We start from the raw sequence: 24,758 nt of genomic DNA on the forward strand, positions 1-24,758 counted from the left end.
CTTTCATATCTTATATCCTCCTACTAAATTTCTATTTGAATCTCATGTTTTCATAATCTGGTAGTCATGTTATTTTATTTATTTTATTTTTATATCTTATTTGTTTATTTATTTATTTTTTGGTCGTGTTATTTTAAAGTGATCAAACTGTACTGTACATAAAATCGTGTCAACTGGAGGAAAACTGACAAGTTAGCTATGTGAAAACTTAGACACATCAGTGTGCTGAATACTTATAAATGGTAAGTGCTCAATAAATACTTCTTTATAGATGAATTAAAAAGTCAACCAGAATCTCCTGAAGCAAGTTCTTCTATGTCTTGAGTTGGAAAAAAAAATAAACCTCTTGTAATTGTAGGAGTTCATAAATGAAAATATTTGCACAAAAACTCTGAATAAGTATCAGAGTTGGACAGACTGTAGCCCATACAATGAGTTATATTTCCCATAAATTTTCAATTGTCAGACCAAAAGGAAAATAATTACAACAGCTGGCTAATATTTTACATAATGTCTTTTAATTCAAACTCTAACCCTGGGGAAGTAGGCTTATTATGTCTACTGAACACATGAAGAAATAAGGCTCAGAAAGGTCAATTAATTGGCTCAAGGTTAGATACTCAACAGCATGGCCAGTGTTTAAACTCAGCCCTGTCTGATTTTTAGTGACCTTAACCACTAAACTGGCTGCCACATCTTCATGAGAGAGAAAGGTAGATGAGTAACACCTCAAGGTGAACAATTTGTTGCAGGAAGGAGCATTTCCAATAGGAAAAAGTGCACATAAATGATGCAGGATGCATTTATGAACTGGGGCATAAACACAAAGTTTTCCAGAGTGTACCAGGGCCAAAGGCAACCCTTCAGTAGGAAACCTTCATCTGTATTGCAAATACTATTTCTGTGTTTATCTATAACCATGAACATAACATAATATTACAGATGACTGGCTACATGATTTTATGGGGAAAACAATGAAAGCACAGAAGTTCAAGAGAGCAGGAAAAACTGTGAGTTAGAGTTCATAGAAAGCTTTATGAATTTTGCAGCACTCTAATGTAAATCCCAGAGGGGAAAATACTTGAATTGAGACGCTTTCCCTCAGAAATCTTGAGAAAATCTTGACATCTTAATTCATTTCCTGAGCTTAAATATTGTAGGCTAGTCCGGTGGCACTGTAATAGCTTGGGCAAACATTTTTATTTATTTCACTGTTGATACCAATATTTGTGCTACAAGCTGCTGCCTACATTTGCTGCTATTTATTTCTTTCCTACAGATCAAATTATTGGCCTAGACATAACATGCTTTCCGGTGAAGTGTTCCTTGTGTTCATGAGCAAATGGAAAAAAAGCTTCCATTTTAAATGCAGATTTTTTTCCACATGACTGAATTAATTCATGTTATAAATATGATATGTAACCACTTGATATTCATGTCGATACATATATAGTGGAAGAGAAATCAAGGCAAGCAGTAGACAAATCAAGCAAGTGCTATATTTGCATGGGTGGTGGTCAATGTGCCAAAATACCATGTCCGGTTCTGGGTTAAGCACTTGGCTTTTCGGAGCTCCAGTTTTACTTCCCCTAGTATTTGTGACCCTGTTTTATTGGATTGACATGAGAGCAAATAAGGTAATGTGAGTGGATCTTTGTAAACCTACACATACGTTTTCTATTAATGTAGGATTACTTGGTAGCAAACACTGTTCGTTCTCTTTGGTTTCTCTTGTCTGCGTGGGGAAACAGAAAACAGAACAGTAAAATCTAAGACTCAAAGTGCACTTGTAGGATGCTTGGGAGAGATAGACAAATCAAAAAGAGAGGAGTAACTCTTTGGAGCATTTTACAGCAATGCAGACGATTTGGTGAAACATTTTTGAGTCCGGAACTCTCAAGGGGTTAACCACTAAGGTGCAGAGTGGGGCCCAAGGTCTCAAAGAATGTTAGGCAGTGACACTTCTCCCCTGGTCCTATACCATTCGCACTCTGCTGGGTTCTGGAATTAGAGATGATGGTTTGAACCTTAGCTCTATCACATACTCCTTTTTTAGTTAATCTCCTTGAACCTCCATTTCTCACCTGTCAAATGCATATAATATCTTCCTCACATTTCTGTCACCAAGACTGAAGGAGACAATATATGTGAAAAGCCTCTGTAAATTGCGAAGGCTTCTACAGAGAACAGGTTATCATGACAATTCACTTAGACTAGATACCCTTTCAAGATGTCAGTTTCCTCTTAGTGTGAACAAATGAATCAACGGATAATGCAATGTATGGAATTTGGTTTAAATGTATATTTTCAGTTTCTCTCTTTCATCTTTTAGACCTGAGCTTAATTATCTAAATTATTGCTCAAAGATAAGGAATAGGTTTCTAAAGAGAAAATTTCCTAAAAATTTAAGACTCCCTAAATGTTACAAAAAATGGCAAATGGCCACAGTATAATGCAAATAAGAAGACACATAGACTCCAAGCACGCTTGTACGTAGACTCAGAGCTGACTGGCTCCCTCTCAAGGCTGGAGACCACTCAGGGTTAACTTTTCTCATTAACTGCTAACAAAAGCAGGGGAAATTTCTTTTCCCCATAAACATACTATAATTTAGCAAATTTTTTATCTTTATTCCGGCTTTCTGACTGTTCTGTTAATCCAGTTCCTGTTAAACCTGTAGATACATGAGAAAGATAAGCTGAACACATTCTCCCTAATAGCCATTTCCCTTAGTACTCTGTGGTTTTTATTTTTTTTTTCCAATTTGGAAATATACATAAATATAACTCATTATGTAATCTGCCACAGAAAGACTACCATTGACTTATACGTATTCTAATGCGATGCTCTGGAATCTTATAAAAAATGTTATGAAAAATCCCCAGCCATGTGAAAAGCCCCTTGGCATATTTTATAAAATCGTATTGAAGATATTTATCCATTCTGTGTTTTCCAGTGATGAGAAGATCTATGCCAAAAATTTCTTTTTAGAGTTTAGCATTAGAGAAATTATGTGTTTGGTTTCTGAACTAATTATTTATTTATTTTTAATCAGGCAGGCAATGAAAACCTAAACTCCATTTTGATAGAGACCTAGAATGATGTATTTACGTTTGCAAAGCCCAGTGGAGTGCATATAGAAGGCATTCTAAATATTTGCTGAATGAATTGATCCAATCATATTTTCTCTTTTTACATTGGTTGCAAGGAAGCTTAGGGCTAAATGCAGTAGCTATAATAGTCCCTGTTGCTGATATATTTATTCTCCTCTACAGTTCTGCTTTATGTTTACACTCTCTCTTTAAACAATCTCTTTGAATATATTTTAATTATAAGCCACCACAAATCCTTTTGGAAACTGGTGCAAAATGTCATAAAAGAAAATCATTTATTTTCTAGATGATAAAAGACAAAATCGTTTAAATTCATTGGTTTGTTTTGCTTTTCGTGTGTGTGTGTTTATGTGCATGTGTATATTTTACATCTAACATTTTATAGAATTAAGTAAATTTTCATTGGGAAAAATATGTAGCTACTTTTTCTGAGGCATGATCAGACTTTTAGACAAAAAAAAAAAAAAACAACATAATCAGAAAATACACATACCAGATTAAAAAAAAAAAGAAAAGGTTGGACTTCATTTTTTTTCATTCCAAGACATGAGGGGAACTTTTTTAAAAAAGAAAATGTTGCAGATTTCAAGAGGCGTAAAACATTTGCTATTTATAAAATATGCTACTTACAAAAACTTCCAGAAGGGAAGTTTAATATTAGCATTTTGAAACAATGGAAATCCCTGAAAGCTCCAGCTCTGTGGTTTTTATAAAATTTTGTTCTCTGAGCCTTTCTGCAAGTGAAGAGAAAGACCTACATCTAAGCTCGAGTCTTTGATGAAGGCAGGATGACATTAAGTAGCCTGTTCAGCTTATCAGACAGAAAGTCTGTCAATCAGCCTTGAAACAGAGATCTGAAGCTCTCGACTCAGGCTAACGCCTTGGGTCTCATTAAAGGAGAGAGGGCCAAAGAGAGACCCAAGTCAGGCACAACAGAAAGTAATGCTGGCTGGCATGATCTGGGAAATTCCTTGGTTTCCTAGAGTCCATTTCAGGTGTATCTTGGAACTCATGGCTCTGCACAAGTCCAGGCACCCTGCAGTCTACCTCCCCTTAGTCTGGTTGGGGCATGGCTCTCTTTCGTTTTGCTTTTGTGTGAATCGGCCCTTGCTTGCCCTTCCTGAGGTCTCTATTTTATAAATGATATTGAATATGAGACGCAGCACATTTATTTTTAGATTTAGGCCCTCTTTAAATTAATTCTCATTTTTTTGTAATCAGAAATGTGTGTTTTTGTACTAACAGCTTTAAGGTAAGCTCAAAGGGGAAACATGAGGGTGTCATTAAAGGTTTTTAACCTCTAGTATTAACAACATCTAAGAAAAAAATGAGAGTGTGTTAAGACCAGTACTTCCCTCCAGTGGAAGCATCCATGGATGTTTGTCTAACAAGGGAAGTGACTGTGACATTAAGTGAGCTTGTGAGCACATAGCAAACTTCTAGGAATGTGAGTCACACAGTTTCTATTTTACCTCCTTGGGGAGGTTTGAAAATGTGAAACAGAAATTAAGAGGACAGTGACAAACTGAGTCTCCATTTGGTTCCTTTTATGTTTCCAAAGTTTGTATCCCAAAATTTATCATAATGCAAATACTATTGAGAGCCTGGAAATATTGAGGGGTGTGGCTATTCTTTAAATAATGTCTAATGAGGGGTATACTTTGTATTTTCATAAGATTACCAATGAAGATAAAGACATCTAAATTAACTTCCATGGAGTTTTAAAGTATGTAATCAGTGCTTAATGACAAATTGCAAGCTTCAATTGACATTACCTTTTCCTCTCTTAAGTCTGGATTTCAACAAACACATATTTTTAAACTTTCCTTTTTTTTTTTCAAAGATTCCATTCATTTATTCATGAGACACACACACACACACACACACACACACACACAGAGGCAGAGACACAGACAGAGGAGAAGCAGGCTCCATGCAGGGGGCCCGACGTGGGACTCGATCCTGGGTCTCCAGGGTCAGGCCCTGGGCCAAAGGTGGTGCTAAATCGCTGAGCCACCTGAGCTGCCCTAAACTTTACTTTTATCTTAAAAGTTTTTCTATGGAGTTTACTAGATATATCTAATGTCAAACTAGTAGACTTAGGACAACACTGAGGGTCTAAACAGTTCATTTGCATTGATTTAAAAACACACTCTCTTTCCTTCTCATGTTCAATAAAGTAATAAGATAGGAAATAATGGCAACTAAAAGCACTGACCCTGAAGGTCAGAAATTATGTTTGAAACAAAATTCAGATACAAATTGTTTTGGAATAAAAACTCAATTTCCAAACATTGTAATGGGCAAACCGTAAATAGGTAATATGAATGCCAATGAAAACAGTTATAACTGTTTAACAGTCAAAAACATTCCTTTAAAAAACAAAAACAAAAGCTCTACATATCATTATCAACATCAATAATTTTATCTTTATAATACTAAATTTTAGTAAAATTTAGTAATTTATTAAAGTCATATTTGCATACCCATAGATAATTTCTCACCCTATAAGCATTATATTAGATATAATTAGTTCTTAAAATAATATTCTATAGTTTCTAAATAAAATTTACTTCTTTAAAAAGATTTTATTTATTTATTTGAGAGAGACAGAGAGCACAAGGCGAGGGAGAAGGAGGCCCCTGCTTAGCCGGGAGCCTGCTCAATCCCATGACCCTGGATCATGACCTGAGCCAAAGGCAGATGGTTAACTGACTGAGCCACTCAGACACCCCTAAAATTTACATTTTTGTATAAATGCTTGATAAAATTCTGCAAAAGTCAGGAACTACACTGTACTTGTAAAATAAATCATTATTTTAAGAATAAGTTACACATACCTTTTAAACTTTCCACTTAGAGAGATAGCCTGTATTATTATTTGTAGCTGTCCTTTCCAGCTCTTTTAGAAACCAGCAAACTTTTTTATTGTTGACTTTAATGAAAATTCAAAGAACGTTTGCATTCATTATAATATACTGCCAAAACTGCATTAATTTCCAGTGATGCCCATTAATTTGATAAATGTTTTGTCATTTGTACCATTTGCTCTGTCAAAACAAGTTAGTTATATCTTACTGACATTTTTGACAATTGCTTTAACTCTGGCAAAAAAAAAAAAGTATTTTATTTGCTTCAACAAAAATTCACCATTGCCTATTGAAAGTTTGAAGAAAGCAAGAGGAGATTAGCACATGTCAGAAGTCTTGCAAGATTCTACTGAGGATCAATGGTAAAAAAATGATTCCCCCAGGACTCTTTTATGGAAGTGCTCACACTCTATAGTAGAAAGTATTATATGTACCTGCATAATCTGTTCTTGCAAAATGCCCATCTTCAGATTTAGTAGTTGTAGTTGTGTTATCTGTGTTAAAAAATAACAAGATTGATTAATTACTTCCTAAGCACCTAACGTCAAATTTATATTATTCCTCCAATAGTACCTTCACATTGATTAAGAAAGTTTTACAACTATAGTTCTAACCTACCTTTACGCAAAGACAGATTTACATCAATTTTTTGAGAGCGAAAAATAGAATGATATCAGCTTTCTAGAGTTTGCGACAAAGAGAAGGTTCACAATTATAACTGAGATAAGGTGGATAAAAGAATAACAAGTCAAAAACCAAGAAAATGTTTGTTTCTGAATAAGAAATGAAACAGAACATCTCAGTAATCCTGCTTTAAAAAATGTACTTGAAATATTTCTATTGAATCAATACATAAACATGATGTGATTTGTTTTTAATTTTAGAGTTTTCTAATAAATCCTCAGACTCTTTGCTAAAGATGATTTTGACTTTTTTTTTCCTATGCAAGGAAATGTCTGCTGAATATTGGCTCTGTGTTACAGCATTGTGAGGATACAGTCCCTTTATGTAGAAAAAGATATGGGCTGTTGCCGATAGGCCCTCAAACGTCTACAATCACCATAAATGCCGCAGTAGACTCTACTAACCATTATAAATAAGAACTGTCTCCAGAAATGAAACAGCTTGCCTAATAAGGAGTTATCTTCACTTTTCATTTCTATACTAAGACTAAAAACATTCTTTGAAATGAATTTTGGTACAAACATTACCTTGACATCGACCCAACGACATGACTTCAATTTTCTCCTGTTTCTGACATGATGCTTCTTTGATTTGACATGCATTATCATAAGATTTCCCATCAGAAGCACAGAGGGGATTGAAGTTGGTTTGAGAACAGTCGATGTTGCACACACACCTAAAGGAAGAGAGAAATAAAAATGGTTGAAGGGGTTTAATTATATGGTGATGGATACTGACTAGACTTATGACGGTGATCACTTTGAAGTGTATACAAATATCGATTTATAATGTCATAGACCTGAAACTTATGCAATGTTATATACCAATTTACTTCAATTAAAAACAAAAGGTAACATCGGGATGCCTGGGTGGCTCGGCGGTTGAGCACCCGCCTTCGGCCCAGGGCGTGCGTGATCCTGGGGTCCTGGGATCGAGTCCCACGTCTGGCTCCCTGCATGCAGCCTGCTTCTCCCTCTGCCTGTCCCTGCCTCTCTCTCTCTCTCTCTGTGTCTTTCATGAATAAATAAACAAAAATCTTTAAAAAAAAATGTAACATCAATAGCGTTGCTATCACGTTATACCTAAAACACAAAGTGGAAGGTTTGCTAGGTTGGCAGTATACAGGTTGGCAAAACTGAATTGCCTCTTTCCAGGGAAGCTCCTTTACTTTTCTACCTGAGATGAAAAGAAGCACAGAACTAATTGAAAATAATTCAAAAGATTGAGAAATGGGTTAAAAAAAAAAACGGAAAAGGAAAAACTCAGAAAATAATCATCAATAAATCTCTGCCATTGGAACTTTTAAAACATGTACATACGCTTGCATTGCTGATGCCCGCAGAATTTGAATAGACTGAGGTGGCCATGAAAGAGTCTGCTTTACAATTTCCTCAAATGGGCCTTTACTGTGTTACTTCTTTTCTCAGGATATTTGAACGGTGAAAGCATGAGGAAAATGATTCAGAGGACATTTATAAGAAAGCAAAGAGATTATTTGGAGTGGAATCAGGAGTTCTATTTCTTCAGCTGCACGAGGATACCCAGGATATGTGCTAAGCAGGAATCTTTGGTCCTTAACATTTTGGGAGGGGCGGGGTTTGAGAATCAAATGAAAGGTATGGCTCTCTCCTCAGAAATACTCATACTCACACAGAACAACTTTCTTTTTTAAGATGTTATTTATTTATTTGAGAGAGAGAGCCCACGAGTGTTGGGGGGAAGAGGGGCAGAAGGAGAAGTAAAATTGCCTTTGAGCAGGGAGCTCGATGTGGGGACTCCACCCCAGGACTTGGAGATCATGAGCTGAGCCAAAGGCAGATGACCAACGAGCTGAGCCACTTAGGCACCCACAAAACCAGTTTTTGCATAAAATTTCAGAGTGCTTGTGGGCCCCTTAATGTCTGTCCCGTGAACCCCTTTCCCAGATGCATACTATTTTTTCTAATTCTGGCCTTAAGTAATAAATACAGCTGATTAGCCTCATGACTTTTTCTTTAATATACATAAAAAATGTGAATTAATTAGAATTAGGTTACCTGAAGTAGAAGAATTAGACATCTTAAAGCAAGCTTTAGATGACTTTTCCTATGTTCTTATAATTCTCTGTATTTTATAATCTACTTTGTTACTCAGAATATTTTTTATGTGTGTAAATATGTTATTGCCTTAGAATATAAACCCGTATTTTAAATTTCTATTAATATTTACATTATTTTTCTAAATAGATTATACGCTTCTCAAAAGTGGTGAAGCACACATTTTACTTCTGTAGATTTACTTAGAGCTGGGCATATAATATAATGATTACAATAATAACTAGTGTACTACATGCTGGGTTCTTCCCATGCATTGCTTTATTTAATCTTTATAATAGCCATTTTATAGACTAATGATAGAGCAATTATAAGGTCAGAGAGCTAGTAAACTGTGGAGCAAGGACCACCTACGGATGTGTTAAAGTAACATACAGCCCCTTTCCTCTCTACCTAGGCTAATACCATAGGCATTAGAGTTTCCTCGAAAACTTTTAAATATAGCAATTTACTAGCAGGTTTCTGGGCCCCAGTGACTCTGGGGGTAGAGCCTAGCATGCTGCCTTCTTAGGCAGCCAGCCTGGCACCAGATTCACTTCCTGGGAATCGCTGCTTGATCCATTTGTCGATTAAGTGAGAGAGGGTTCGTGTACACACCCATGCTTCCCAGACTGCAGTCCTCACACTAACTGTATCAGAATCACCTAGGTCTCTGTTAAAAGTGCTGGCAGAAATTGTGCCAATGCACTTAATTTTGAGAGGGCGGGGGTAAGAGAATTGCTTTGGGAACACTTGGTTATTTTTACTGTTACATACTTAGGAACAAATAGCTCGGACAGACGGTAACCATGTCCAAATGCTTAAGTCATCGAGGAGTGGTGGTTCCTAACCTCAGCCCACGTGTGGCTACTGAGCTCCCAACTGTTGCTACCTGGGCTGATCCTTGGCATCTGAAAGATCTGAAGTTGCAAGCCGCCTACATGTTCAAAAGCTTATAGTCCTTTTCACCGCGCATCTGGGGAAGTGACTTTGTAGATCAGCCTTGTTCTCCTTAACCATTTGTAGTAAATAAAGAGATGAGGGGACGGACGTTGTATGGTTTTTTTTTTTTTTTAAAGTTGGTTCTATGTACCTTCAAGCCAGTTTACTGTTGTTGTGTTAGAGACTCTGGGGATTATCTCCTTGCAAGATACCAACATAATTATCTGTTACTAGCAGCGGAACACAGAAAAAGTTGTGTTTTCTCATCTATCTAAAGAGTAAATTATATATGATACAAGGGCTCTGCAGGTATCTTCAAATTATGTTTTGTATCTGAGTTTATTAAACTTCATTAGGTAGGAAACCATGCAGGACTCCAGGACCGTAGTCTCAAGCTTTATGCTTTATATGCCGTTACTCCTTTCGTGATTCTGTCTCTATGAGGTATCTACTAGTATTATCTCCACCTTACAGATGAGAAAATTGAAGCTTGGAGAAGTCACAAAACTTGTGTGGGGAAGAACCTAAATTCCTAAATAGGCAATTTGATACCAGAACCTGTGCTGTTCTACATACTGTTCAGTACAATGAAAAACAAGACAGACGCACATTCCTACTATTAATTAATTAAAGGAATACCTTGGATGAATAGGACTTGAAAAAATAAGACTATGTCTACTCTTGTAGTTAGCATGATTTTATGAATCTAAGTCACGGTGACTCTTAGTCTCTGTCTTCCCAGGCAAGTGATCCAGACTTTTTAGCAAGATTGGGATGTATCAGTGAACATTCATTTGAAGACATTCTGAACTAACACCTGATTATTAGAATGAATAACAAATTGACATGTAGTAAGCTAATCAGGCTACTTAAGACATCAATTGTTTAGACTATTTTATCCTTAACAAAATTCTGCATAAAGTTGTTTCTATTTTCTATAAAAATACATGTTTAGACACACACACACACACACACACACACACACACACACACACTCCAACTGACTCTAAGCTTTAGCACCAAATCTTTTGCAAGTTTCTCCTTCGAACCTTTTAAAGAGCCTGGAATTTTTGAAATTTCAGATTCATGGGGCAGAGAGATTTTTGTGTATTATGAGTAAATAAATTTGTGTGTGTGTTTGTGGACAGTGGGCTCTGGGGTGGCATTTACTGCATTCTTAATGTGCCTATTCATTAGTTCATACCTTCACTATGAAGGCAACCTTCTTAAGGCAATATGTCTTTTTTACCGTTGAATTCCTGGAGCCTAGTAGAGGGCACCATAGCAAGTCATCAATAAATAATTGGTAATTGGAGAAAGAACCGGGATATGCTCATCTAAACCCTCCCCTAACTCTGTGTTACTTGGCACCTCAAGAAGGCCACCTTCCTCCTCTACTTTGCGTCCCACAAAGGAGCCATAGCACGAGCCCTTAGCTACCTCAACGGCATCAGAGTAGTTGTGAAAGGGACATGTTTCACCATGCAGGTGGCTCCTTACACTTTGTGGTATTTGGGTGCAGTTTTTAAGAGCCAATATATAATTTAAACATGGTAGTGACTTGTCAGTTTATTGCTGTTTTAAACCATTGAAAAATACAGGGCACCAATAAAAAGGTGACAGAAATATCAGCCGGTGTAATGGTGAAATTGCAGGTCACTCTGTGCTTTAGCAGCTTATGTAAATTAATCCACGGTTTTTCTTTCTACAGAAATGAAAGGCAGATATTTTTAAAAACAGAAACTATCCCTTCTTCACTGCTTTTGGCGAATAATTGCATTATTATTCATTCTGAGAGGAGTAACTAGTTAATTACAGCATGTCACAAATACTTTATGTGAGCTGAGGATTTGTAAGGCTGAGGGCTGCATGGATGCCTTTAAGGGTTTTTGTGTGTGTGTTTTCTTCCCTTTTCTTCTTTTTTCCAACCTATCTGTCTTTTGACATTTTGACACTGCGATTATATAGATCTCTTTTCTTCTAGGCTACAAAGAAAAAGAATCAGCCCTACTTGAAAATAATAATTTTAGGGGTCTCTATGTGGGAAATACTACTCTCTGAAATCCGTCAGAGAAAATGAACATTGACTGAAAACCTTAGTTCTCTGAATTGTAATAAAGAAGAGAGGCGTCCAATAATTTAAAAAGACCACTTGATGGAGTGAACCGAAATTATAGGAAGTAAGAGGTGGTATCCATGATGGCTCACATGCACTTATAATTATCTCATGAATATTTTGGGGGGGGGCTTGGCATTAATTTAGTTCCCTGCCTCTCTTGAAATGGCTCTTCCTAAGGGGTTCTGCAGTGAGTGAAGGAAACCTTTCCCTTATATTTAGGAATGCCTCATTGTCCTCCAGAGTGTGAGGATGCAAAAGCTGCCAGGTAGCAAATTACTTATTCATGTGGCTGGTTGGTGGCTGCCCTCGAATCTCACTAGATTTTGTTTCATCTATTAAACATGCCTGTCACTTGTTCCTCTCCCAAGGTCCTTGACTTGTCTATTCCAAATTTTGTCCATACAACATCTCTAATCAGTTTTAAAGCACCCAACTGTACTGCAGCGAGGATGGCTTTCTGGGTTGTTTTGAACCTTGACTGGTTTGTTTCCCTCGAGCCCGTCTGTCGCTGGGGCCGTTATGCAGACCCTCTCTGGCCCGGCCAGAAAATGAGGTCAGAGCTACTGTCTGTGCTCTCTCCATCAGAACTGTAATGGAGGAGCTGCATTATACTAATAACAGCGAAAACAGTGTGCATTTTTCATTCAAGACTCTTGAGATACTTTCAGCCTATTTACTCATTAACTCTCGTGGAACTCCTCTTGATGGAGCCTGATTATAATTATTTTGTCTATAAAGAAACTACAATTCAGGAATGACAGGGCTGTGAGGGAAAAAGTGAAATAAGAGACGTGAACATCCATTGAAAACAAAAACTCTCTAGACAAAGTCTGGAAAAGCACTGACTGGGAAGTAAAACTACTCAGTCTACCATATTGTTACTCCGTCGACATATGTGAATTTGGGCCCATACATTTTTGTTATTTGTTTGTTTCTGTTTTTAAATTTGAGAAGGGCTATCCTTTTAGCTTTGAAATCTAGGAGGAAGGGATAATGCTCTTCTCCAGACATACTACCAAGGACTACAGTTAAGTTTTCCAAGGGTGATCAGGATTATTTTGTACAAGGAAAAAGCTTAGTTGCCAACAATATCTATCTCTTTATAAGGCGATAAGGTATAGAAGTTATTCTATTAGATGGAAGGTCTTGGGAATATTGGGAAAAGGCCTCGGGCAATAAAGAGTCAACCAATGAGTGTGTGAATGAAGAAAAACTAAGCTGAGAGACCCCCTCCCTGGGGTGGTGTCAGGACTTTCAAAAACAGAATCATATACTGAAAAAGTGGAACAATTTCTAGGTAAAAGGCTGATGACCATGTATGGAAATAACGTCTAATACAATAGAGGTAGTTGGGGAACGTGACTAGAACCTGGAATTCAGTATCGGATAGACCTGTGTTTAACGGGGGCTTGATCCTTTACTAGCTGTACGGCATTGATCTCGTTATTTAACTTCCCTGAGCCTGTGAAAATGGAGATACTAACTCTGGATTGTGGGGATTAAGTGGAATAAGGCACATAAATTCCTTAATAAAGTTTCTGAGAAGTTGTAATTACCTAATACATATTGGTCATCATTAACTCTTGGCTTAGTGGTTTCTAATCTTGGTTGCAAAGAAAAGTCTTCTGTGGAATATTTCAACCTTGGCCGGCAACCCAGGGAGGTCTTGCGTGAGGCTGCAGTAACTAACTAGAGTTGTCAAAGATGCAGCAGGGGATTCTGATGTGCAGATGTGAGGAGCTGCAATTACAGAAAATACTCTTTCTCACCCTCTAAGACTAAGAGATTTTTCTAATTTAGTGTACGTAGCATTCCTGTGAGAAATGCTGATGCACTGGGTCTGAGGTAAGACTCAGAAATCAGCATTTTTAGCGACTTCCTTAGCTCTTTCTAAGGCAAATAGCTTGAAGAGCCTATTGAGAAACACCAACTATTTTGGCTCCCAAACACCCTTTTCTCTCTCCCCTTCATTCCATCAGAAGGAACTTAATACTCTTGTTTAACATACATGACTCAGCGACCTGTATGAAAAGGCTTTCCTCCACATGCTACGGGTGATCCACGCCTGGTGTCAGGTGACAGGGACAGGTGCTTAAATGCACTGCTACAAAACCAGCATCCATGCAGCAGTCAGCAGGAGTGACTCACCAAGCAAAACCAAGGAAGGGTGGTGGGAAAGGACGTGACGCTATGGAGAGGCTCCCTTGTGCCCGGCGCGGAGCTCCAACTTTCACAACACACCTAGGCTGTAATAATGCTCATGACACGGGGCGCAAAAGGAGGAAACTGAACAATCTCCAAAGGTGAGTGGGGTTCAACAGATCTGTGATGGGGCAGACGAAGTGGGGCGGTGAGGAGGCAGGCCCGCACAGGGGCTGGGGAGCTACAGATACATGGGTCTGGCCGGAATGGATTCTTCCCAACCAAAGGGGCAGGATGCGACCCTCTGGACAGGTTTAAAGGGGCTCAAGGCCATCGAAGGAGCGGCCTTTATCTTCTAACCAATGCAGAGTCCTGAAAGGTCTTTGAGCACAGGGTGATGAGAAGGTCAACAGGACGGAAGGGCTGTTTGGGGGCGACTGCACTCACAGGGGGTGCAGGCAGAGGGACTAAGCACCAGGCCAGCACTGTAAGCTCAGGGGCTTGCAGGGAAACCCGGGGCGGCGGGGTGCTCACGGCTCCCTAGTTAAGGCCCGGCGTGGTGAGGCTCCAAGCACACACGTCACCGCCGTGCCCTTCCTGCTCTACCCTTTCCTGCTTTTTTCCTGACCTGCGCTGTGTTCCAGAGAGGAAACCAGAGCAGCTGCGTGGGACTCAGGAAGACACGATTTCCTGGTGGGAGCGTTTCTGCGGTTGGGCCCGGGGCAGGGGTCCACCGGGGAGCCGCACGGTGGGTGTAGGCACCCTCACCCGCAGGGGAAGGAGGATTCCTGCTCTGAATGTGCACACCGCCTGACTCCAGGAGCGACTAGGCGGCCGCAACAACACAGGCAGCAGGCAGCTACTAACGCCTGCCACCCTGCCAGCCAGCAGGGCCCCCTCCAAGGCAGCGAGTGGGCCCTTGCCCCTTTCTGACGTGGACACTACAGCTGAAGCGGGGCTTAACTGCAGCTCCATTTCCACGTATCCTTGCTTGCATTTCTCTCAGGATTATTTTTCTCTTTTTGAAGCAGCTGCATTTACATCTTAAAATAATCAAAGTAAACAATTCTTCTTACTCATATACATTTTTAAAAGTATCTTGAAGCAAAAATCCCTCATTAGCATTACGTGGTGTAAGCTCTTGCTCGTTAAGCTGGAAAACGTATTCAATAACCAAGGGTGACTCTGTGACTGCTAAGAAGTGCGGTCGCTCTGACCGGTCAGCTCTCACTGCACAGCAAAGCCAGAAAGCATGGAAATCCCAGAATAAGAGGTTGGAAGTTAAAACAATACAATGAACCCGGTACTTGATTAGAGGAGATGTACTGAATTCCCGCTTGCCCCTTTCGGGCAGGATCATATTGCATGTTCTGGCACTTTCCTGCGGGCCCAGCTGTGGGATTCCTACGCTCACTTCCACTAGCAACATGTTTATATTTTGCACACTGGCCTTCTGGTAGGCTTTCATCTGACCAAGGACTTTCAGGAATAATATGTATGAATATCATTACAGACTAGATTTTTCCACAAAACTACAATTTAATATAATACCCTTGGATTCCATCCATGAGATATAAAAAGAAGTCGATGAATAATCGTTCTGCACTGTGATAAAACTGCTAGTTTGAAAATATTATCCAACACACTGTTCAGGTGGTTTTCATGGTGATGGTTTCAGGTGCTAGCATGAACTCATTCTGTTTATAATTAAAATTTGCATTAAATGATCCCCCTTATGCTTACGTCATCCTTTAAATTATATGGACTCTAATAAATGAAAAATAAATTTGCTTTTAAAATAACATTAAATGGATATTATACCATGATAGCAAAAATTTCATTATTTAAATAATGAAAAAATACAATAAAAATATTCATAATGGGGCATCTGGGTGGCTCAGTTGATTATTAAGTGTCTGCCTTTGGCTTAGGTCATGATCTCGGGTCCTGGGATTAAGCTGAGAGTAGGGCTCTCTGCTCAGTGCGGAGTCTGCTTCTCCCTCTTCCTCTGCCCCTCCCCCTGGCTCATGCCCTGTCTCTCTTTCTCTCTCAAATAAATAAATAAAATCTTTAAAAAAATTATTCATAGGGATGCTATGTTATAACCCTACAAAGGGAAGGTGGAAAATAGGACCGAGGAAGGAGGATGCTCTAACTTTATATATAACGTTAAGGTTCTTAAGAAACTACCAAAAGCAAATATGATAAAATGTTTGTATTTGTTGAAACTAGGTGGTGGATGTCCAAGAGTTATATTATTTTTGATAGTCTCAAAATGTAATAAAAATAAAAATATCAGATTCGACATTTTGGTTAAAATGATTAAATTACCAAGCTTGGTGAATATTTTTTTTTTAGCATTGATTTGATCTGTATAATTCATTTCTAAATTGTTTAAACAAAATTAAAAATATATGTGTGTGTGTGTGTGTGTGTGTGTGTGTGTGTGCCTGCCTGAGTATGGAGAATTCCCAGCGGAACAAAATCACACGTCTTTGTAAATAACTATTTAAAATTGATTTTATGTTCGTATAAAAATGACTTTCAAGAGGAGTTTATTCTATGAAGGGACTCATCTCTGTGTTTCTTCCTCTCTCTCATCTTGCTTGTTCGCCCACTGAAATGTTAAACTCGTGAACACATGGTGGCATTTTCGTTAACAGACCCAAGCCAGCATTCTTCATTGACTTCCTGCAGCACTGCCGGTGAGTTTTGATTGCTCTGAAGCAGGGCTGTATGGCAGTGTTGTCGGCCAGGAATAGTCATGAGCTATTCTGAAACCTTTGGGGATGAAGGGATTCTAAGTTAGAAATGTTTGAACATTTTGCCTTGAAATAAGCATGCTTTAGTTTCTCAAAAAATATTACGCTTAAAAGGTAAGAAGGAGAAGGAGGTGTGACCACCTCCCTGCTGCCAACTCCTGGGGGGAGAGAGAGGTCCTGTTGTTGAAGGAGCTGGGAGGGTTGTAGCCATTACTGTCACTCTTTTTTCATTTCTGTTTTATTTTTCCCCCCTCTTGGGCACATTCATTTTCATTTATCACACATTTCATTTCATTCAGTCTAATCCCATCAGTGCAGTTGAGCACCTACTTGGTGCTAAGTACTGGGCTACACGTCAGAGACACCAAGATGGCTCAGGTGATCTCTGGTAGCAGATCTCTGTGATCTCTGGTAGCAGAGATCACAACTAAAGGAGAAAAACAAGTATCTATAAAATGGTGTCATCGGAGCTAGACTTTGTTGGAGTGAACAACATGATTTGAGAGCACTGAGGAGGAATAATGACTTCTTCCTAGAGGCGCTAGAGAAGCTTCATAGAGAATGTGACTCTTGAACTGGAAGTTTAAGGGGGAGTAGAATTCCTGCAAGTGCTTTCCATGATGACTCATAGCAAAAGGAGTTTGAAATCCATTACTCCACTGAGGATACCTCCCTAGCAATTCATTTCTCATTCTCATCCCTCGTTTGATTCCTCTCCTGCGTGTTCATTTATATGGCAAGCGATATAGCAGAACATTTTTCTTCTTCCCTAAAACTCTTGTGTCACATTCCATGTCAGAAATGACAGAAAGCGTGTCCTATTTATGGGTCCAGAGTCACAGAGGCTTCTGGAAGTCAGGCCAGGCCATTGAAAGAACCCAACTCAGGAATCAGGGCTCCATGGTCTTGGTTTGGAGATTCTCATTCTCCAGATGCTGGAACTCTGGCTGCAGGATCCTGAAGGACAAGCTGACCCAGTAAGATGATGTCCAGGGTGGTCAGCTCTAAAATTCTGACCCTTTGTTTCTTGATACTCATATTTTTAATTATTTCTATTTATCTAGCACATTCTTGCCTTCCCATCATCCTACAGTTTTCGCTGCTTCCTAGTCTCTGCTAAATCCTCTACTGAATGAGTTTGACATTCATGCTTCTTTCCTAGGGCTGATGCTCCCGATGCTGGGTTGTTTACTCTTTCATCATCTACAGCCTTACTCACTTGCCCTCCAGCCTGTCCTGTGTTCCACATCTCTGCAGCTGAGTGGGAAGAACATGGACTCGTGAATCGTGTAATTAGAGCCTCCGCCCACTGTTTGTATCTAAGAAATGCTTGATGAATAAATGATAGACTTGAATTAAAATCTTAATTCTGCAAGTTGCTTGACACATCCATAAAAGGTGGAAAATAACTCCTGTCTTATAATACCTACTTCAAAAGGTTTCTCTGAAAGTATAAATCAGAAAAAAATGGAAGCAACTTCACGGGATATTTGTTGCATAGCAGGTTCTGTAGCTTCCCTTGCTCATGGAGAGTTCATTCTCCATTTTGTGTTAAATTGGTCTAGTCCTTGCCAGGCTGACCACCAAACTACAATATTTTTCCACTTATACTTAATTGATCAACTGCAGATAAGCTTTGACCTGATGTGGATGAAAGAACTATTTGCCACACATATTTATCTACACTCTATAAATTGAAGCTTTTTTCCTGTCATATTTGGAAGTACTAAAAAGATTAATCTATGTCTCTCTCTCTCTCTTTTTTTTTTTTTTTTTTTGGTTAAAAAAGAAAGAAGCTATTAATAGCATTTCTAATGCACTTTATTTTATTTTTGGGGGATAGAGGTGAGAGCGACAGGGAGAGAGAACAAGAGAGAGAGGAGAGAGGGCAAGCAATCTTAAGCAGTCTCCATGCTTAGCACAGAGTCTGACACAGGGCTTGATCTTAAGACCTCGGGATCGTGACCTAAGCCGAAATCTAGAATCAGATGCTCAATCGAGACACCCAGGAGCCCTTAATGTATTTTATTTTAAAGATGAGATACTTGGCCTTGTCCTCTTGATTTTAATATCTTTAAATTTCATGTAGCTTTCAAAAAGTAGAAAGTTATTTACCTGAAATATTTTAAACTTATTTATCTGAATTTCCAGAAATATTATAAATTCTCATAAAATTTTAGAATATCATTATATTAAAGAATATTAAAAATAAGTTTGTTTCACTCCTACTTTTTCTCTAGACCTTGTTATCTCTGTCCTGTTCTTCTTTACCTTTTTCTCTTTACTGCTTGCTCTCTCTCCAAAGTGTACTTCTAAGTACTTAGGAAAACATTTCCTGCCATTGATGGACCTCACCATCTAACAGAGAAGCTTACTGTTCCAAACATGGAAAGGTTCAAAATTCCTGCTAATAATGTAGGGAAACATTTTTAAAAATATGTTATCTATTAAGATGATGTAAATGTATTTATTTGCAAAGACAAAATAAATGAAATGGAAGAGAGCTAAATCTACTTGCTTTTAAACACAGTAGACACAAACTCAATTTATAGATTTTAGATAAATATACAGAGCAACATGCAAAAATTCACATTGAATTCTTTTGCTTTCATTCATTTTTTTTCATGCTGGAGTTATTATTGCTAATGGTGATATTCTTTTTATTCTAATTATAATGTCTGCATTTCTGTTCTTAAGTACAGGTGTGCAAAATGGTCCTGTTCTTGGTTTCATCTTGGAAGGCTTTTTAAGCTGCATAATCAAATGTGGACTTTCTTTGAGCACTAGCAAATGGCCACTACAGGAACACAATATATTTCTCAAAAGAGGATTTTGAATTACTTCTAAGAGGAGAAATTCTTTTAATGAAATCCAATAAGCTATTGGCTATAACAAGCACTAGAGTTATCATAAGTGTAATTACTGAAACTTGGAAACAGATTATTTTAACTTTGTTGTGACTATGTATTACATATAGCATATATTAGGGATCTGATTTATCCTTACCTGTGCTATATATCCATTTCATAAATTGTCAATCTTCCATTGTAAGCAAGTTATATTACAATCTCTTTGAATTCAGAACAATACTTCCTCTTATCACATAATATCTTTTATTTTTTTCAAAACAAGTACCTTGAAGTGCCACACTATAACAGGATATCATAAAATATAATCATTTCTATTTAAATAAATCAGCCTATAGTTGATTATAGCTTAAAATCATTGAATACATGTATTCTATGCCTTTTTCACTTACAAATGATCTACCGAGATTTGACAGTTGTCAGGCAGGCCAACCTGAGGCTTGCTGAGACTGTTATCAGATATATATCAAGGCATCAATGGGACCAGTGCCAACAATCCATACAGGATGCTCTCATTACTCATCCAGATGTTGTATCAGTCAGGGGCCCCTTCAACATGAGCTGGAGTTCAAGCTTATATTTTCCTTGATAAATTTTTAACCCTAAATAAATGAACTGTTCTGTTCTCTAATTTGGAATTTTTCTAATATCAAAAAACCATTTTTTTAAAAATTTTTATTTATTTATGATAGTCACACAGAGAGAGAGAGAGAGGCAGAGACACAGGCAGAGGGAGAAGCAGGCTCCATGCACTGGGAGCCCGACGTGGGATTCAATCCCGGGTCTCCAGGATCGCGCCCTGGGCCAAAGGCAGGCGCCAAACCGCTGCGCCACCCAGGGATCCCCAAAAAACCATTTTTTAAATATGAAGTTCTAATCAAGGTAACACAATATAATTAAAAATACATAAAACTTCTAGAAAGAAATGGGAATGATTTTAGCTTTTATACTCATACTCACATAGATCAGAGAGTAACTTGGATCATACAAAGTTCAAAATATTGTACTGAGAAAAATGATGAGTATATAAACTGGAATACTAAGGTTTTATACTAAAATTAGTAAGAGTATATACAAATGAAAAATTCTCTTTTCTGAACATAGATAAAAAATTAGGGGCTAATTCAGAATTAGGACATTAAGATGCTCAGAATCAAAAAACAGCTAAAGATATGTACTCTGCACTGTAAGTCACTAGGGAAATGCAAAGGCCTCTGGATTGCTCTATTTCTCCTCTGCCTCCCTTGACTCCCTTCACAGCACAGCCCAGGTGATACTTTTAAAATGCAAATGAGATCAAATCATTTCCTTGCTCAAAACCCAGCAAAGCCTTCCCATCAACCTTAGAATAAAACCTATGGTTTTTACCATGGTTGATGAGGCCCTGCATAATCTGCCTTTGGCTACCTCTCCAATTTCCCTTCTTGTCAATCTTCTCCACCCTTTTCATGTTCCAACCACAATGGATTTTTACTGCTTCCTAAACACACTATATGTGTTTCTGCCACCAGGATATTTCACTTGCTGTTCCCTCTGCTTGGCATGTTCTAAACATGACCTTTTCAGAGAAGCCTTCTTCAGCTACCCATCAAAATCAGCACACTTCCATCTCTGAATCCTGACATTATATTGCATGTTTAAATTGTCTGTTTTCTCCACTTTGTTGCATATTATGTGTAAAAAGTGACTCTGATTTGTCTACCGGTATTTTTTTCAGGCCTAGAACAATATCTGACACACAAGAGGCACTCAGTAAATACTGCTGAATAAATGAATAAATAAAAAAAACCACTTCTGACTTTAAAATGTTTATACCTTAGTGATCTAGACAAAATTTTGATTTGAATTATATGATTAATTACATCAATGCATATTATTTTGCATCAATTATCAAGAAAAGTAGTTCTCATTCTTATACACAATATTTATTAATTTCTGTTAAAGATTAAGCTCTTAGTGGATAGCAGTAAATATTTGCTAAACAAATAGAGTGCCACTATGTACAAGTTATTATTAGGCATTGGCATTTAACTATTTTTTTAAAAAAGGCCAAACATCCCTGTTAGGTGGATTAAGTTATTTTTAACATGTTGATGGATTTCATGTCCCAAGGATCATTCTTCAGTGGGGTAAAGGTCCTCACAGTTTGACAGCCTTACGCTTCATGCAGTGCATACAATTAGTTTTTTCATTACCTATGTATATTTTTGGCAATGAAATCCATTTTATATGATTTCAATATTTTTTTTTATTGCAATGCTTAAAATGGTGTGGACTCCCCATCTGTCAGAATTTTCTTATTCTGAACAAAAATTCAAATCAACCTTCCTTTTTTAAATGATTATTTAATTTGTGCCAACTTTTGTTGTTACTATCCTTAACAGCACCTACCCTTTATAGTAGGAGTCAGTGTTTACTGCCGAGGTAGAGAATGATTGAAGGATACTGTCTGCTATACGGCTTTGACCATCAAGCAGTTTCTTCACCTTGAAGTGATTGGATTTATTTGTCTAATTTCAGTAATTTGGTCATTTGATCATTCTGATCTGAATCACAATTATACTTCTACCAACAGATCTATTTCATTTTAAAGATACTGCAGCAACTACTGAAAACTAAATAGACATGGGTCTGTACTGGTTGAAAATGCTCTCTGTAGGTTCAAAAATTTAGATAGAACAAGGAGAAAAATGTGTATTAACATATTGCTTATGTTATATGCAACTATTACTAAATCATGAATAGGAATCAGGAGGGGTGTTAAATGCATAAATATCTTGGATTGAAAGACTGCATTTCACAGACTTTTTTTTTTTTTTTTTTGGACTACGGTTTCTAGAGACTACTAGTTAGAGGGTCTACTTTGCAGTAAACGTGGGTAATAAGCAAGCAAATGCAAAGCAGATAATTCTTCCCTTTGCTTAGCAAGATTTCTTAAGCAACAGCAATGGTCTACTTTCCGGATCCACATGTTCTGCCTAGACAGACAGCACAGTGCTAGGGTGGTTTTTAGTTAATATTAGGGATTGGACTATATGTTGCTATCTAAAGTTACATTTACAAAAATGATTTAAAAAGTTAAATCCACGGGAGCCTGGGTGGTTCAGCCGGTTATGAATCTGCCCTCAGCTCAGGTCGTGATCCCGGGGTCCTGGGATCGAACCCTGCACAGGGCTCCCTGCTGAGCGGGGAGCCTGCTTCTCCCTCTCCCTGCCCCCTGCTCGAGCTCTGTCTCTCAAAAAAAGAAAAAATTTTAAAGTTAAATCCGAAAATTATAACTGTGACTTATTGGAATAGGACTGTTGACAGAGGGACATGAAATATGTTTGAATGGTGTTCCGGAGGCTGTCATCAGAGTTTTCTTGCCAGGCTGGGAAGGACTAAAAACTGGTTACAGGTTTCAGATATTAATTCTGAAGGTAGTTCATTTGGCTACATATTCTGCAACATGGGCGTCGTTTTGACAGAATATATGTCAAAGGCTGAAGCTGTGGCGAAATTGCACAATTTATAGTCTACTTTCTTTAAAGGCTAAAGGATGATCGTGTTTTTGATAAAACGTTCTTAAATCGCAGGAAACACAAGCCTATTAAATACGCCTTGTAGGAATCTTACCTAAGCAACCTATCCCGAATAAAATGCCGCCTGCTATATTTTTAAAAGAATAATCTAAATGCAGGAAACAATGGTCATTTAATAAGCAGATCCAAACATATGAATAGTAAGTGTGACATTTAGAAGGCCGCTCCTTTCCGTGGAAGGTACACAGTATTTAACTTGGTATCACTTTCAGGAAGTGGTACGAGAGCTGTCAGGTAGCTTGAGAGACTGGGGTCCGTCCTCTTTCCCTTGAAGCATAATGCCAGTGTCACCAAGTGTTGGTGTTGTCTCACTATATCACACACAGTGTCATAGTTCAAGCAATCACTGTGTCAGCCTAACCCAATGGCAGTGTACACTTGCAGGCATAGATGATGAAAAGCTTCACAGGACAAGACACTGAAAATGAATGTTGGCAGTGTGGAGGGTCGATACAGAGACGAACCAATGTATCTACACCATGTCGAGTCACACAGGAGGAGAACCACTTTTTAACCTAGAAGTTCTAAATGGAGAATTTAAACAGAGGATGATGATGGTCCCAAGTTTGGAGTGGTGGCCATATCATAAAAAAAAAAAAAAAAAACCTTGCATATGGACCAACGATGATAGAATCCTTTATTTTTTTTTTTTAAAGATTTATTCTTTCTTTCTTTCTTTATGATAGACAGAGAGAGAGAGAGAGGCAGAGACACAGGAGGAGGGAGCAGCAGGCTCCATGCAGGGAGCCCGACGCGGACTTGATCCCGGGTCTCCAGGATTGCGCCCTGGGCCAAAGGCAGGCACTAAACCGCTGAGCCACCCAGGGATCCCCGATAAAATCCTTTAAATTGAGAGGTATGATTAACTTAACTCTGTTAACAAATTATTAGAAATAAGCAACGAGGTATTAGACTATAGGGAACTGCATGGGACGATTCTCACTTCCATTCCACATAATCTAGTGAATATACGTCTGCCTTTGTTTATTAACAATTCATAATTAGATTAGATTTGGTCAAGGGCCATTTACTCTTTCAAACCTTTTGAACACTACAGTTTGCCCACAGTAACCCAAAACGCTTTGACAACTATCTGCATAAAGAACTCAATCAAATAAGTAATAGGGTTTTAATCCCATGCCTTATCGACTGGAACATGAACTGTGTGTGAATCACTGATCCTCCCAGCTGGAGCCTACTCTCAGTTGGGGAAATGTACCTAGGACCCTGTGGGTCCGCCTCACAGCCTTTCACACTTTTTGCACTTTTGTTCTTTTACCAGCTGGTTACTAGAGGTTCAGTAAAATTGGACGTGTCTCTAGTTCACCCAGCGAGTGGGATTCAGAATCTAAAAGTTGCTTCCCTTAACTGAAGGAAAAAAAAAAAAAAAGAAACTAGGTTATACATTTTTTAACATTAACATTACCAAATATTGCGTCTTCTGCTGGGTAATAATAAGGCAGCATGGCAGAAAGCTATAAAAGAAAAATGACAAAAGGCAGACTCTTGATGGACTCATTTGTTTAGTCATTTACTCAATAGATTTGTGCTGAACATCTAACTTGTGGCAGCATTTTTAAAAATTTTGTTGTGTTCTTGTTTTTTT

At 38.1% G+C, this 24,758-nt stretch overlaps 1 protein-coding gene across 1 annotated transcript in view; it reads right to left on the reverse strand.

Moving 5' to 3' along the window:
- Positions 1-24,758, reverse strand: part of TMEFF2 (transmembrane protein with EGF like and two follistatin like domains 2) — a 220,849-nt gene that overhangs the window by 37,004 nt on the left and 159,087 nt on the right. Inside the window, exons 6-7 of the mRNA XM_041736998.1 lie at positions 7,195-7,343; positions 6,418-6,477 (exon numbers count right to left, since the gene is read on the reverse strand). Of these exons, the coding sequence (XP_041592932.1) occupies positions 6,418-6,477; positions 7,195-7,343 (209 nt within the window). The remainder of the gene's footprint in view (positions 1-6,417; positions 6,478-7,194; positions 7,344-24,758) is intronic.

This window comes from Vulpes lagopus, chromosome 22, assembly GCF_018345385.1.
Source record: "Vulpes lagopus strain Blue_001 chromosome 22, ASM1834538v1, whole genome shotgun sequence".
NCBI classification, from domain to species: domain Eukaryota; kingdom Metazoa; phylum Chordata; class Mammalia; order Carnivora; family Canidae; genus Vulpes; species Vulpes lagopus.